Source organism: Nanorana parkeri, unplaced genomic scaffold, assembly GCF_000935625.1.
Source record: "Nanorana parkeri isolate BGI_ZX_2015 unplaced genomic scaffold, ASM93562v1 scaffold314, whole genome shotgun sequence".
In the NCBI taxonomy this organism is placed as follows: Eukaryota; Metazoa; Chordata; class Amphibia; order Anura; family Dicroglossidae; genus Nanorana; species Nanorana parkeri.
The window spans coordinates 1,180,520-1,197,388 of NW_017306582.1; the positions used below are offsets into that span (position 1 = coordinate 1,180,520).

The 16,869-nt window shown below is 44.4% G+C and overlaps 1 protein-coding gene across 1 annotated transcript in view; it reads left to right on the top strand.

The window, feature by feature from the left end:
• Positions 1–16,662, top strand: part of SETD5 (SET domain containing 5) — a 38,267-nt gene extending 21,605 nt beyond the window's left edge. Inside the window, exons 14-22 of the mRNA XM_018557986.1 lie at positions 854–1,096; positions 3,246–3,366; positions 4,821–5,068; positions 8,059–8,115; positions 11,393–11,875; positions 12,952–13,247; positions 13,578–13,711; positions 14,972–15,051; positions 15,675–16,662. Of these exons, the coding sequence (XP_018413488.1) occupies positions 854–1,096; positions 3,246–3,366; positions 4,821–5,068; positions 8,059–8,115; positions 11,393–11,875; positions 12,952–13,247; positions 13,578–13,711; positions 14,972–15,051; positions 15,675–16,232 (2,220 nt within the window). The 3' untranslated portion in view covers positions 16,233–16,662. The remainder of the gene's footprint in view (positions 1–853; positions 1,097–3,245; positions 3,367–4,820; positions 5,069–8,058; positions 8,116–11,392; positions 11,876–12,951; positions 13,248–13,577; positions 13,712–14,971; positions 15,052–15,674) is intronic.
• Positions 16,663–16,869: the final 207 nt, after the last annotated feature.

The following is a 16,869-nucleotide window of genomic DNA, read 5'->3' on the forward strand; positions in this document are numbered from 1 at the left end:
GGCATTGTAAGACTCGGACAGTCACAGGCATGTTGGGATTTCTAGCTTTAACATAGGAGTGCTTAGGTTGCCTGCCCCCTGGTTTAAGGTTTGCAATATTTTGCTAGACTGCATCATCGGCTGCGATTTTTTTTTCTGAGCGCCCTGGCTCCTGCTTACTACTGTAAGCATTAAAGATTAATATATGAATGTTTGGAAATAAAATTTATTGCCATTGCCCTTTTTATTTTTTTCTCACCATAGTTAATTAAAGCGAAACTCTAGTCTGTTGAGAGAAGAAAGTGAGTGTCCTCTAGGTGCACTATAGACATGGCAAGCATTGTATTAAAGTTTACTGCAGCATCTTACCTAAAGCTGGCCATACACCTGTCAATTTCTTCCGTTCAACCCGCGGGCTAAACGGAAGAAATTGACGCGATTCCTCCAACACAAACAGCGAGTCGATCGAGGAGTCGCAACTGTTTGCATTGTATTCTGACAGCGGCGGCACCTGTCAGAATACCTTATCAACTGATCGAGGAATGCCGGCTGAAAGGGAGCCGACATCCCCATATGTTGGCTGAATTTCGGGCGGTACATTAAAAACCAGCCAGTATATGGGCACATTTAGAAAGTGTTTGCTTTACCATGTCCTCTCTAAAACTGACTGCTATGCAGGAAGATCTGTTTCATTATCGCCACACAAACAATCTCGGTATCATTTGCATCGTTTTAGCTGTGAATTGGAATGTATCAGCGGAACTAGTGGCTGCAGATGAAAATGGGATCTTTTAGTAACATTAATTGCGAAATGGCTGTATTCATTCTATTAGCAAGCTGACGTTGCCTCTAAGAAACATGTTTTCCTTTGCAGTACCAGGTAACAGAATGGTTAAACGACAAGGTGGAGAAGCAGGACGATCCCATGGATCAGCCGTTGCGGATCACCACAGATCCCACAGTGTTGGCGACCACCCTTAACATGCTCCCTGGACTGACGACTTCCCCTTCCATCTGCACAACTCCCAAACACTACATACGCTTTGTTTCTCCTTACATGCCTGAGAGGCGGAGGAGACCCCCAAAGGCGGATGGCACTTATGGATCGTGTAAAAAGGTAAGTGGAAAGGCTGAATTGAATTTGTATGTCAGGCGGGTGACCATTCTTTAAATCTGAGAGAAAGCCAGCCCCCAGCAAAGAGGACGCAGATTAGTGGTTTTGATTTTGGTGCTATTTATTTAACGCCATATTATTCACTTAGTGTATACCAAGTCAAAACTTTAAAAACTAAACATATGCATTACATTTGTGCTATACATGCACATTTTCACATGTTTTATCCCTTTAAAGACTCTGCGAGTACAAAAAAAATGACTGCCATAAATCCACTCAGCCCTTAATCCCTGTTATGGGCCAACACTTGGTTTGTTGAAGTGAATGGTTGCAGCCCTACCCAGTTTGCTAAACTACTTAACCACTCCCACTCAAATCTCTACAACATAAATGCTAATCATTCTGTAGTCCAATAAAGGAACTAGGAGAGCTTATGAGATAACACAGAAGTGTGCAGTGGAAACCAGATCTACATTTCTGCAATGATCCAGTCTGCCAAACATCAGATATCAATGGGGAAAAATATCATGCTGGATATCTACTGGATACTGGACTGGGTAATGTGTTAGAAACGAAAGGATGCCACATCGGCTGATGCAAATGAAAAATGATCAACCTACAGAGGGCTGAATTCAAAGACACCCCAAAAATCAAAGTGAACAAATGATGCCGCAGGCCAGTCCATTGTGCTGACATTTCATTGCAGCAACTCACAATGGTACTCAGTAATTTGTATGGATGCCTGGCGACGTCGGGGAATGCTCCTAATGAGACGACGGATGGTGTCCTGGGGTATCTCTTCCCAGAACTGGACCAGGGCATCATTGAGCTCCTGAACAGACTGAGGTACAACCTGGCGGCATCGGATGGACCGAGACATAATGTCCCAGAGGTGTTCTATTGGGTTCAGGTCAGGTGAGCGTGGGGGCCATTCAATGATACCAATTCCTTCATCCTCAAGGAACTGGCTGCATACTCTCGCCACATGAGGCTGCGCATTGTCGTGCAGCAGGAGGAACCCAGGATCCACTGCACCAGCGTAGGGTCTGACAATTGGGCCAAGGATTTCATCCCGATACCTAATGGCAGTCAGGGTTTCATTGTCTAGCCTGTAGAGGTCTGTGTGTCACTCCCATGGATATGCCTCCCCACACCATCACTGACCCACCACCAAACCGGTCATGCTGAACGTTCTCCACAGCTTCTCCAGACCCTTTCACGTCTTGTCACATGTGCTCGGGGTGAACCTGCTCTCATCTGTGAAAAGCACGGGGCGCCAAGTGGGGGCGGACTTGCCAATTCTGGTGTTCAATGGCAAATGCAAATCGACCTCCATGGTGCCGGGCAGTGAGCACAGGGTGAACTATCGGGCCACCCTCATGAAGTTTGTTTCTGATTGTTTGGTAAGAGACATTCACACCAGTGGCCTGCTGGAGGTCATTTTGTAGGGCTCTGGCAGCGCTCATCCTGTTCCTCCTTGCACAAAGGAGCAGATACCGGTCCTGCTGATGGGTTAAGGACCTTCTACGGCCCTGTCCAGCGCTCCTAGAGTAACTACCTGTGTCCTGGAATCTCCTCTATGCTCTTGAGACTGTGCTGGGAGACACAGCAAACCTTCTGGCGATGGCACGTATTGATGTGCCAGGAGCTGGCATGCCTGTGCAACCTCCTATAGGGTCCAGGTATCGCCTCATGCTACCAGTCAGTAGTGACACTGACTCTAGCCAAATGCAACACCAGTGAAAAACAGTCAGAAAAGATGAGTAGGGAAAAAATGTCAGTGGCCTCCACCTGTAAAACCATTCCTGTTTTGGAGGTCGTCTCATTGTTGCCCATCTACTGCACCTGTTCCATTAACACCAAAGCAGCTGAAAACTGATTAACGAACCCCCTCTCTGCTACTTAACTGACCTGATCAATGTCCCAGGAGTTTTGTTGACTTTACTCTGATATATATGACTTTACTTACTCACTATGCTATACTCTGATTAAAAAGTGTTCCTTTAATTTTTTGAGCAGTATAATGTATAGATCGATATCCAGCATTATGACTGCACGATGTAAACAACCATAATGATGCTCAAATACATAATGCTACCAAGTCCACTGTGATTTATGCTAACAATACAAATCTCATTCTTCCCCCTGCTAGCGCTGGATGAAACTATCCCTGGAAGAGGCTGTGACACAGCCAGGCAACTCTGCACAGGAAAACCAACCTTTATACCAAAGTAATGAGAGCAACAGCTCATCCAACAATGGAACCAATACAGGTACGCTGCTGCCCCCTACCAACATTATGTGACTATTGCATTCTTTCATACGTAGTTTAGCACTCCTGCTTTTTGAAAATCATAAAGGATGTTGCATAGAAAAATTGACGCTTTACTTTTTAATGCCGTACTTTATTACGAACATTTAAGTGTTCAGTACTTGGCAATACATGCACACTTCCCTATGTTTTGTCTCTTTAAAAACACTGCAAACACAGAAATCTGTAGATTCTGACAGACATCCAGTGAGCTTCTAATGTCTGTAGTGGGCTGACAATGTTTTCTTTAATGTACCGAAGTGTCAAGCAATGTTGTCGGTCCTGTCTGACTAGAGAACACCCCCTCCCTCATCACCTTAAAGGATTATTAAACCCTCACCGATTTTTTCATATATCTACTGCTAGCAAGCAGTAGATATATGCAAAAACATGAAAAAAAAAGTTACCCAACAGGTTTATACTTATCCGTGTCCCTGCCGCACGCTCCCGTCCGCAGATCTGAAGATTCTTGGGCGGCCGCAAAGGATCATGGGGCGGGCGCATGCGCAGTTCAGTTCTTCGGCCGAGAGACAGGCAGCCCAGCAGCGTGCACCCGCACAGACCCCATGGGACACAGAAGACAGAGCAGTCAGCGCTGGATCAGAGACCGGCACCGGCGCTGGAGGGACTCCAGAAAACTACAGGAAATAGCGGTTGCATTGGGAACTATGCAGTATTTTTGCTGTTTGTAACCACTTAAAGGAGAACTATAGGGTTAGGGTTTTCCCCCATAGTTCTCCTAAGGGTATCGGGAGGACACACAAACTAGCGTCCTGTCACCCAAAGCTCAGTATACCGCGAGCACTGAGACGCCGCAGCCGGAACGTATCCCGACAAATTATGTCTGGATCCACCCAGCTGTGTGAGTGACAGCTGGCTCTGCCTATGTAGAGGCAGAGCCAGCTGTACCCGCCCCTGTCCGTTCCGCCAGTCAGCGCTGGAAGAGCGGACAGGGGAGGGGGGAATCCAGTCCCTCCCCTGTCACGGCTCTCTGCACGGATAGATCGAGAAGTGAGCGAGCGCCGGTATGTGTTCGCTCACTTCCCGATTTACTGAGCCGACCTGTGACAGTCTCATTGTCACAGGTCGGCTCAGATTATGAGGCTGAGTGAAAATCACTCACCTAATAATTCTCCTTTAAAGAAATTTCACTTCACTGCCTGTCCTAGTTACTGGTGCCACCTAGGGCAGGCGAGTTTGAATCTCAGTGGGGTCAAAACCTGACAGGGGTTCTATCCCCTCCACACTTTATCATGGAACTTTTTGGGTCTACTTCTGCTTTTAAATTTTGCAGATAGCTGCGTGAAAATGAACTTCTGATGTGCTCTGCTTATATGTGATCAATCAGTAGTATGCTGCAGATTACTGATGTATATTCCTCCTTTACTAATTTCTTTTGCTTTTTTTCCCACGCAGTTACAGCCCCTTTAAAAAAGTGGAAGACAAAATACATCATGGAAGAAATTTCTGCCGTGGTGTCGAGCCCAGTACAGTTTCCCCCTGCCCTCCCCAATTCCACCACCACAGATTCCCTCAGTCCAATGCAGACCACACCTAGCTCTTCCCTTCCCGGCGAAGAGGAATCCCGATATGGATATGGACTCTTGTTCTCTCCCATCCCATCTCTCGCTGCTAGCCGCTGCAATACTCCACTACAGTTTGAGGTAAAGGATAGCGGGTTTTGCTGGTCGTCGTACTTTGCTCCATATTTAAATTGCCTTGGTGTTAAGAAGACATATTCATCATTTCTCACAATTAATACTGTTAAGGGCATATTTTAGAAATAGGAGTTTTCAGATTTAAGTTCAGTGTGTTGTCTTGGTAGGTGATTAGGGCTGCAACCAACTAATCGATTGATCAATAATGGTTTGAGAATAGTTGGCAACTATTCTCATTATCGATTAGTTTAATTAATGATCGAGAAAATAATCGGACAACTCGTTGAGTCTGAAAATAATAGTTAGCTGCAGCCCTATAGGCGATGAATCCAGCCTTTGGAAAGGAAAATATTGGACCTAATGAATGTAAGTAAACTGGAGATGCTCATTTAAGTGTATGTTCCTCAGGAAAATAACCGCTGTGGAGAGCTTGCTTTCCTCTGGTTTTATGCAGAAGGTTCATCACCTCTCTGGAGTCCATTTTATTGGGTAACATTTCTGCAATTTTACAGTTTTAGAATCTGCAGGTTAGCTGTGAAAAATGTCTCCTTCATGAACTGTCGACAAGAGATTTTTGGGCTTCTGTTCATGGCATTGGTTTGAAATGCTTGTGTGATTTCTTAAGGGGGCAAATCCAAATGTGGTGAGGAGCAGCAAGAGTCTCACAAAAGTATTAATACAGCACTAGGAGGGTGTTTGGGAAACTGCACAGCAAGTGCTTTAAATAATATAATGAATTGGGCACTTTACCTTTTAATATGCTTATGACAATTGTAATAAAACCGAGGTCGCTCAGCACAGTATAGAGAATTGGCAGAGGCAGCTGTGGAAGTTCCCGCATCGGAGGTTGACAGTACATTGTAGCAGATAGCATGCAGTGGCTGTTTTCTGCTTATATAGTGTGAAAGGAAAATGTTTGTTTTTACTAGGGTACAATTAACAGGATTTTGTAAAATGTGCAATTTCCTTGTCCCTCATATCTCTGAAATCTTCCTATGAGAAGTAGGAAGACTGCTGCAGGTCACACAACTCTAGCACCGTGATACAGAATCGGTATACTGATTTAATTGAATTTCTGGTTCATGTGATTTCCCCTCAATCTGCACATGTTATATTTCCTGATGTAAATGACATCAGAGGACGTTCAGGTTTCCATTAAAAATAGCGGATCACAGTTTGCCTGCGCAGTCAGTCTCGCCTGAATAATAGCAAGCTGCAAATTGATAGACTCCATAGGAAATGACCCGCATAGCATCATCTGATGAAGTGTTGTCATAGTTTGCACCCTCTATCACTGCTGCCTGGAGCACTTCCATTGCTATGTATCAATGTTATTGCTAAACCTTTATGTATTTTATATGTATCAGTGTTCTCTCTTCATACGATTTAGTTTAGGACACCGACACGACGAGTCGGAATATAATGCAAATCAAGTTTTTATTGCTGCTTTATGCCAATAATAATCATTATTGAGGAATTGTTATGAAGAGAGAACTGTGTTTTGAGTTATTTTGGGCTAAATGATAACCACAGCTATTATGTTGAACTAAATTCTGGTAACTGTCAAGTCCCTACAAAATATAACATTAAAAAGTCCACCCAAAAAAGTGATATTCAGTGAATTCTGGTTGGTGGTTTTGCTGATCCAGTGGTTTTGTAGTCACTGACCTGGGACAAGTATGCAGATGTGTTTTGATCTAAAATGTGTGATTGGGCAAAATTAAACAGAAAAACATATAGGCCCGATCTTCAGTACATGCTCTTCCCGTGGGATGTCTTTATTTTTTTTTTAGAAATACTGAAATATACCCAATGATCCTGCCATAAACTTAGCCAGCTCCTACATTCCTTTAGTGACCTGACAACACTCACTGATCCACTGAAATCTCGAGCAGTGTTGTTGGCCCCAAACAGTTCTGCACTACCTCAGCAACTCCCATTACTTATCTCTATAAGTTCGTATTAGTTACATTCTCTCCTGCTCCCTCCTATACCACCTGCATGCTGTTTCTCCCCCTTTCCTGCTATTTCAGAGCAGAATTGTCAGTGTTGTCAGCCCACTACAGGACGTTCGGAGCTTACTGGATTTCTGGTACCTGGCGCTCTCCTCTGAGTTGTGGGCAGGCTCTCATGCACAGTGCCGGGCTGCCCCGTCCTGCATTGTATGTAGGGACTTGCATTGTATGTAGGGTACTTCCTCTGGAAGTTCCAGTATCGGGAAAGGTATCGGAGCATTTGGGCAAGTACTCGGCATCGGTGCACCCCTAATTGTATGTTTAGAGTCAGAAAGACTGCAACCAGCAGAGTAGGGAAGGGTCTTCTGAGGGAGCGATCCCCTCAGTGTGATGGAAGCCTTTCAGAGTGAGGAATAAGGTACATTTTACCGCTTAGTCCCCTACACCTAGACTTAATAAGCACATAAGCCTTGCCGTGCGGGGAGGCTCCACTGCACGGGTATTTTGGTGTTTCTCCCTCTTCTGCCTGGATGGGGGTTTTAAACAAAGTACAATTTGCATGTATTGGAGAACGGAGCTCAATATGTTGATTTTGTCCACACATACACACATAACTCTTATCTGTAATCAATCTCCAACAGATAACAGCGGGTTTAATCACTTGCTGGTTTCTTGATGCTCCCATCGCTCTAGTGGAATGATTTCCTGGCACAGCAAATATTAAAGAGGAGGGGGGGAAAAAATTGCAGAAGGTATGAAGTTAAAGCAGGCCCCCAAACCTTCCCATCACAACCTGATCTTGGGCCTTTTTGACAGGAAGGTGACAGGGCGCTGCTGAATTAACAGATTTATTTGCATTACCAATCCAAAACCCTAACGTATTCCTCTTACAGGTGTAGAGACAAATGACGTTCACACTAAGTATGTGCCTAGTAATATGTAATAGCTGTGGCTACATGATGTATTTTTCTTTCTTTTTATTTTATTTTGCTGTTGTGCGTGTTGAATAGCTGAATAACAAGTTGCTTTTCCCTCCTCTAGAACATATCCTCCCCCGAGAGCTCCCCAGCGCATAGGCCCGAGTCCCTCTCACCCGAGGTAGTTATCGCCAATATGTCTGTTGCTTTAGGTGTTCAGTGTGTGGGCAGCAGCTCTGTCACTTGTGTTTTTTTCTTATGGGATTAAAAAAAATTCTAGATGATGAAAACATTTTATTCAGAAGAATTCGAAAATTGTGAACAAATTATATATAGTACCTCATTTTTATGTTTCATGTTTTGTTTTGTTTTGTGAGGCCAGTAACTGTCCTTTACATCTCTGCCACGTTCTGCTCGGTTGTTGGAAAGAGGGACAGACCACATGGGAATATCATGGTGGTCTCAAAGGGATCTAGTCATAGGATACTTTTATAAAACTTTCTATAGGCTGTAGTTCAGTTTAAAAACTGTTAAAATGTTTCTAAATTCTGTTCTTATTGGATCTTGTACTTTTGGGCCTTCAAGCGCAACTCAAGCAAAAAAACTTTTTGGGTTTTTTTTTTTCCCTTTGCTGTTGAGAGTAGATTTTTATAATTGGGACATGTAGCAATAAAAGCTTTTTTTATTTTTTGGGTAGCATGTGGAGGGGGTAGAACATCTGTCCATGTTTTTGTTATAGTCTGTGTACAGAACAGAAAGGAAGTCTCTTCATTGGGGTCACACATGGTGACATAGGTTTTAACGCGTCCTCAGTGTATCCAAAACTGGAGTTGGCTTTTTGCAGTTTTTTTTAATGGAGGGATGGAGGTTTAAGATGTTAGTGCAGCGTATGAAAAATGGCTGTCAAACCATGCTGGGGTTTTACTAAGAAAGCCCAGCACTGCTGCCTGCAAGGCTCGTTCCCAGCCAGTATAACTGACGTAGCCACACGGATCCATCTCTGCTATGAGAGGGAGGCGGTATGTTCCTCCTCCGATACTGTTCATCTGAGTAGTCTGGATGAAACGTTTGCTACCTGCTCCTTTCAGGTGGTTAATATTTCAGTTTAAAATTTAGTACAGTGGTACCTCGGTTTACAAACACTTTTCACAAACAATTCAGTTCACGAACAGAAAGTTCGGCAAAATTTTGCTCCCGTTCACAAACTCCGCATTGGTGACGCACAACACCGCAGTCATTTTCCCTGCTCTGACACATGGTCATGGCTTCCTCTAGTTGAGATCGCGGTCTGATCACAGTTTGATTCGGTTCGCCACCAATTCGGTTTGCAGCCAGAATCGTGGAACGATTTAAGTTCGTGAACCGAAGTACCACTCTATTTACCTGATTTGAAAAAATTGGCATAAAAAGAAATCGAAGAAAGTATCAGTTCAGCCTCTCATCACCTTGCAATGCTTTGCATGTAGACATGTATGCGCTGTGATATAAGATATAATATGAGCGCTGTTATTGCAAACATTTTTTTTTTCTTCCCTGAATGCAGGGTTACCCTCTGCGCTTTTTTTTTTTTATGCATGCATGGAAGCTTGCCATATCCTAAGAAAGTAAACCTTTTCTAGCTTGAAATTCTTAGTTTATTATAGATTGACTAAAGTATATTTTTTGTTTTGGATAGGAGGAGCGTTTGAACTCTATTTTTTAGTTCTATTTGCCCTTGCCAGAGTTTCCTTTCTTTCTAGGACAGTCAAAACATGATGGAGGTTTTAACCATTTCCTAGTCTAATCGACTCAAAAAACAACATTGGCATGAGTTGTCTGTGAAGGTTCTCATTTATCCGGGTATCCATTTATTAATGCTGGAGTATTTTCCTGCCACTCTAAAATACATTGCTTAATTGAGTAGCAGAACATCTTTATTACTGAACAACTCCAGTTGAATGTGACCACCTACTACTTGCTAAGCAAGAGTTCCACCTTAGGTGCTTTATCAACATATTACTATGGCAGTGGAGTTGTGTAACCCACAGCAGCCAAGCAGTGAACAGTCAGTGCCCCCTCACTTGACATTTTCTGAAAAGTTGGATATAGGCACTGATGAGGATTGCAGACTATTAGACAATGTTTGAACATAAAGACATCGGGTCTTGAGCTCACACGTTTGTTTAGATCCATTGGTTGACAGATGATTGTAGACTTCAGATAGTGATCAGTCCACTTAGGAGTCTGTAAGCACCTGATACTTTATTTGGGCTTCTGCTAATAGAAAATGATCTGAATATATGAGACACAAACTAGTTTTTAGGTACATTGGCTATCTGCTGCCGAAGATATTTCTTTCAGGCATGTGTTTAGATCCTTTTTTAACAACGTTTTTGGCCAAAATTGAGAGAGAGGCTAAAGACCAAGCAACAGCAATCCCACTGTTACTGGAACAGGGAAGCTTCAGAGCAGCAGCCCATCATACAGCACTTGACCAAAGTTTTCCATGACTTTTATCTGAGCCTGACAGAGGATGTGTCCTTGCATAAGTACTATTGATCTCTGTTCTGCTGTCTGGTACTGTATTTGCCTCCATCTCCTGTCTTTTGCCAAAAGGTGACCGAGAGCAGAAAGCCTTTGTGTACTTCAAATTGGACTTGAACTAAAAAAAAAAAAGATTTGCTATCAAGGGATCATCTGGAAATGTTTATTTTGCCCAAGCAAAAATAGATCTGAAATACCCTCTATCTTTTTACCTTTTTTATTGATGCAATTCTGTGCCTAGGCATTCCTGTGCCTTGAGCCCTATTGCTGCTGTATGCCTGCAGTGTGAGATCAAAGGTAGATATGCTGCTAGAGATTTGGCGATGTCATTACTGTGCTGCTTACTGTTCTCTGCTGGAGAGGAAGCTGTACCTAAGGATCTGCAGTGCAAGAATCTCGCTGCTTCATTATGTTCTATTCTTCCTCCACCTCTCCTGCAACATCTTAAATATTACCCCACCAGTAGGGACACTGCTCTGATAGAAGAATGCAAAGCACTGCTTTACCAAGATGGCTGCCTCCACAGGTACAAGGTGCAGAAAAGGGCACATTAAGTCAGTAATGCAGAAAAGATCAGCTGCAGGGAGCCTACAGACAATAATGGTGACTAGTCTTTTGTCCTCTTTGCCTATGTGGCATAATTTCCACAGTTTAGGTCCTTTTTGAGAACCATTTTCCTTACCCAGTCCTAGTCTTGAAGTACTACCATCAAGCAAGTTGAGAGCTAATTGAGTAATTTGCATTGATTAACTGACAATAATGCTAATATAATTTGTAATTTCTGTGGCGAGTGGTCTAGGGGAACCAGTTTTGGGGACATTGCACTTTTAAAAATATTTGTGTGTCCATTTTTGTTAATAGCTTGAAAATGTCATTCATTTTTTTAATTCTGTCTCCCTTTCTGTTTCGCATCTCTATCCTTTTCCTGATCTCAGCCTTGTCTTCGGCCTGATGTTGACCTGGTCAAGTCCACCTTCTTGGATGTATCTGTGGAAAATTGCCAAGAGCACCAAACTGTTGTCACCACGGCCCTGTCCGATCTTGCTGCTCAGTCACCCAGCACGTCTCTGCCGTACGGCCCCTTATCAGAGTCAAATGTTCTTGCAAAATCTGGAGAAGGCTCAATGCTGCTAAGAACGTCAGAACAGACTTTCCGGACTGAGTTCAATTTAATGTATGCTTTCTCCCCATTGAATGCTATGCCCCGTGCAGACGGTTCCTTACGGGGCTCGCCTCTTGTTGGAGAAAGGAAGCCTTCCCAATCAGAAATGTACTGTGGCTCTCCAGTGGAGGCCTATTATGGCAGGGCAGGTCCTGGACTTATAAAAGAATCCGCTCAAGGATCTATGTCTCCATGCAGCGATAGGACTTGTGAGGGCATCAGGTCTTCTCCTCAGAACCCACCACAAAGAAAAAAGGTAAGGGGCCAGGTTAAAAAAAGGCCAGATCCAGCCAAAACCTTTTTTTACATTTCGGGCTAGATACTTTTTGTATAGACATTTGAAAAGCATGATATTCACCCAAACCCACCCATCACACCCCTAGAAATCATGAATTTTGTTCCTCAAAGTTCGAACCCCAGGACCGGAAGCCATAGGTTCTCTTTGTCCCTAATGTTTTCCCATCACAAGAAAAATAGTTTTGCCTGGATTTGGTCTTTTTATTTTTAGGTCTTTGGTTTACAGTTTGATTTCAGTTTCTAATCTGCTTATTTCTGCGCTAGTCTGGCAGGACAGTCAAACAGCTTTTGCAGACAATGATTGGGTACAGCGATGCACCAATACCAGTGCTTCGATATCGAGTACCGATATTTGTTTTTCCGGTACTCGCCGATACCAAGCCTGGAAGTCCTATTTAAGAAAGCCAGGTGGCGTGTAATGACTGACCACCCGGCTTCCCAAATAGCATGGAAGCCGTCTACATGGAGATGGCTTTCTGGCCAATCAGAAAGCCGAGTCTTTACATGCTGCCCGGCTCCATGGCCAACCAGGAAGCTGGGCAGCGTGTAATGACTCGCTGCCCGGCTTCCTGATCAGGTTTCTCGCCCAAATACTCGGCATTGGTACCGATACTAGTATCTGTATCGTTGCATCCCTAATTGCGTATGTATTTATCACATGACAAGTTTCCTTTAAGTAGTCTGGTACCGGTGGATGGACATGATCTCCTTGTTCATTCTGAGTCCGTCTGGTGGGTGAGGTTTTTCAACCCCTATAATAATTAGTATTATGATTGTGCAGTGCTGAATAGAAGTCTGATGTAAAGCAGTTGTACATAACATATTTCTGTTTGACAAAAGCTCAGCTTCATAAACCAGCATAATAAAAAATGTGATTAGAACATAGATGGCACAGAGTTAGCGGAAGTATTGGTCAATTTTATTGGTAAAAAGTTTATGGCCCCACAACAATCACATCTTCATCTGTGCTTTGTAATTTGGAGGACGGGATCTGTTTAAGCATGTTCAATGGATTTGTTTTTATTCTCCGGACAGGTGTCACTCTTAGAGTACCGGAAGAGGAAACAGGAAGCCAAGGAAGTGACGTCTTCCCCTGGAGGAGACGTAATACGCTGCTGTGCCGGGACTCCAACACGCCAAAGCAGCAACGGCTCCATTTCTGACACAGATTTGTCTGCGGTGTTGCAGCTCCAGGCACCATCATCTCCACAGAGCGGCTTCTCTTCTCCCTCCCACCCCACTATGCCTCAGATTGAAGATGTCAGCCCTACCGAGATGAGGACAGTGAGCTCCGGTCATTGCAAGACTGTGGAGAACATTAGCAGCCGCTGGTAAGTGAATGAAATGTTTAATTGCATTGGGATTGAGCAAGCATCTAGACTCGGTGTTAAATGTTAACTCCAGACTGAAGTCTTTTGGATATAATAAGCCTAAAATGTATTTAAACCTAAAACACTTGAATAGAATGGGAAAGGGTTGGAAGCTCGGTCTGTCTGGTGACCATTGTTACCAGGACAGGAAATCCTATTTGTCATGGAACAGTGCTGGATGGAAATTCTAAGTGGGATTGTAATGGGGCTTAAGGTTAACTTTATTCTAAACCTGATCAATGTTTGTCATGTTTGCTGACCAATTAATTCATGTAATGTATGTATTGGCAGGATGGTTCCAACATCTGTGGAGCGGCTACGTGAAGGGCAGGGAATCCTGGAGCGTGTCTTGCGGAGTGGGGTGAAAGTACCGCATCGAGGAGAACGGTCGCCTTCTAGAGACAGCAGTCTAGACAGAGAATCTGGTAAGTAAAAACACTGCATGCAATCTTGGATCGGCTGCTCCTTACTTTAGCCAACATTATAGCATAAATAACAGTTGTATTGGACGGCAGGAATGGATCTGCTCCTTGGAAACACGTTTACAGCAGCATATTTATTTTAGATCAGCAGACCACTCTGCTTTGCTCTTTTTGTTATATTGTACTCCGCAATATCAGTATGGTGGAAATGTCTACACTAGGGATGCACAGATACCAGTTTTTCGGTATCGAGTAAGGGTACCGATTTATTTTTTTTCCAGTACTCGCCGATACCGGAAGTCCCATTAAGGAAGCCGGGTGGACCGTAATGACTCGCCGCCCAGCTTCTGATTAGCCAGGAAGCCGGCTCCATGCTCCATCACCAGATGATGAAGACGCATGTAGCCCACTTTCTGACGAATCAGGAAGCTGGGGGCGGGTAATGACTCGACCCCGACTGCCTGATTGGCCAGCTTCCCCACCAATCAGGAAGCCATGGCGAGTCATTAAACGCCGCCCGGCTTCCTGATTGGCCGGAAGGCCGGCTTCTTGCTCGCTCATCAGCCAATCAGTAAGCCAGGGGGCGAGTCATTCCTGATTGGCTGGGAAGCCAGCTCCATGCTCCCTCGTCCAATCAGGAAGGTGGGCGGCATGTAATGACTTGCCGCCCGGCTTCCTGATACCTGTACCAGGAAATTCCAGTATCGGGAGCATTTGGGCGAGTACGATTATTCAACCAAATACTTGGTATCGGCATCGGCGCATCCCTAGTCTACACAGAATAATTTTTTTCACAGGGAGGTTTAAATAGAAGTCTTTTTTGTGACTTTTCTAAAAAATTATTATGCAAGAACTTTAAGCCCCTTTCATACGGGCTGATCAGGAGGGGATCCATGCATGGAAACCCTCCTCATCGGAGCAGTACAGATTGGATGTTGCCACTGTGACATCCATCTCCCTCCAGTTTTTTTTCTCCATCGCATTGACCAGACCCTATATTGGTCTTTTGGAAATTGGATGTAAACACCATTTTATGAGATCTGGCACAATCAGGTCTGTCGAAACGGAACACTGAACCTGGCCGGAGCTGGGTGTGAACGGACGGCCGTCCATTTACACACGGCTGCCCATAGACTAGCATTGGGCATCCGATTGGGTCCACTGGAGAAACTGACAGGCGGACCCGGTGGGACCACCCGTGTGAAAGGGGCCTTATACGACATGTGGTGGTTTCTTTATGTAAACTTTGATTTGTTTTCACAGAAGACGGAGACACAGAAGTGATAAATATGGCTGTTTCTAAAGGACCAGCCGCCTACAGCCCTTCCAGATACAACTATCAGGTAAGTATTCATGATGAAATGAGACATAAAAAGCAGCCACAGAACGTATTTTGCTGTAAAGGATATGGACAGCTCATACAAGACATAAGATTAAGATGTCAGAGTTAAAGATTTACGAGTCCTAGTTTGGAATATGAGGTGCCAAACATGTTGAGCTGGTGCTTTCTTGCATACGGTCCTCTCACTCAACTGGTTTAAAGGTAAGCTCTGGGCTCCCTCTCCCCTTAACATACTTCCCACCCTCATTTAAAAATTTGCTTGCCTAACCCCCTAAAAAAAACCCTGGCAGCTTTTTGCGCAGAGATGGGCCTTAAGAATTTTAATTGGATTAGGCCCCAAATATTCTCTAGTTGTTACGTTTCCTTACATAGAATTGTGCAGTGGAACAATTCAGGAACTGTTTATTGGAAGTGGATTAAGCCCTGGGAGGATTTTTTGTGTGTGTGTTTTGTCACAACAACCGGTCAGATGTTCTGCTCGGGAAAACTGACCCTTGAAATGTAGCAGAAATGCCTCTACCTGCCATTTTGGGAATTTCAGTCCTTGTCACTTATTTGCAGTTTAGATTTTCTTGTACAAGCCGTGCTCATTACTCACCTGTTCTGCCCTTTTTATTTTCCCAGTTCCTGCAGTGCGACAGTCCTCAACAAGAGACGATCAACCTCCTCTCTCAAAACTCGTCGCCTTTCCGTGGTCCGGCTGCTCAGCCCAGTGGTTACAGCTATAGGACACTGCAGAGGACGGGGCAGGGCCACAACGAGCCGTCTGTCATTTCCTCTTCCTATTCAAGTCCTTCCCATACTGCTTCCACAGACTCACCCAGTCCCCAGTGTTCCGGGAGCTCTGGGTATTACAACAGCCAGCAGCTTTATGGGAGTAATCCTGGCACGTGCCAGCCAAGGAAAAGCTTCCATCACCGAGGTCCCAGTCGTGAGGCAAGTCCAGCCCAATTGCTCAGGACAGACTCTATACCCTCAGACTCGCAAGCCAGCACTGGGGCTTCTGGCAACTCCACCCCTCAGGGGTCCAGATCAGACTCTCGGACTACAAACATGCCAGGCTCCAGGATTTCTGCTGTGTCTAGCCCGCAGCATTATCCACAGCGCACCTCTAATGTTCACCAGTACCGACTGCAGCAGATGCAAGGCTCAGGAGTTAAAACACAGACTGGCCTTTCTTAGGACTGCTTAAGAGTGGAGAACAGCATAGCACTATCCTGGCAGCCATCCCTAACGCCTGACCCTAAAAGAGGGGCTGGACCATGAGGGTGGCACAGACCCGCTCCAGAGGAGCCTGGTTGGGCGGGTTTTGGACTGAAGAAAAGGTGGAGGCTAAGGCGTGCTGGTAGTATCAGCTCCCACTCTCTACACTCACACATTGCAAGAAAAGTGATCACCTGGAGAATCGATTTAAGTTGTGTAGACCTTCAATATCATGCAGTTGCTCGGTTTTTCTCTCTGTATCACCAGAAACCTCCTGTAGTCACTTGTGCAGTAAGGACAACTTTTATATGAATAAGAATTAAATGGTTAATACAAAAGCTGAATTTAAAGGGCAGGGAGAAAGGGGTTTAAAGAAGCACCTATATTTGTAGCATCGGGATATAACAGGTTTTTTGGTGGGGTGGGGATGGGGCTGGCTAGGGGATCCGGGGTAGAGGCCAAAGTTATACAGTTTGGCCAATCATTCCTGAAACACACAGATCTGTCCTCCATTCCTCCGTATTGGGCGCCACCACTGCCAGTTGCATAAGTGACATCTGTTAGCTATAAAGGGGTTCTTGAAAGCAAGACTGTGGATTGAGTTTTTTTTTTTTAT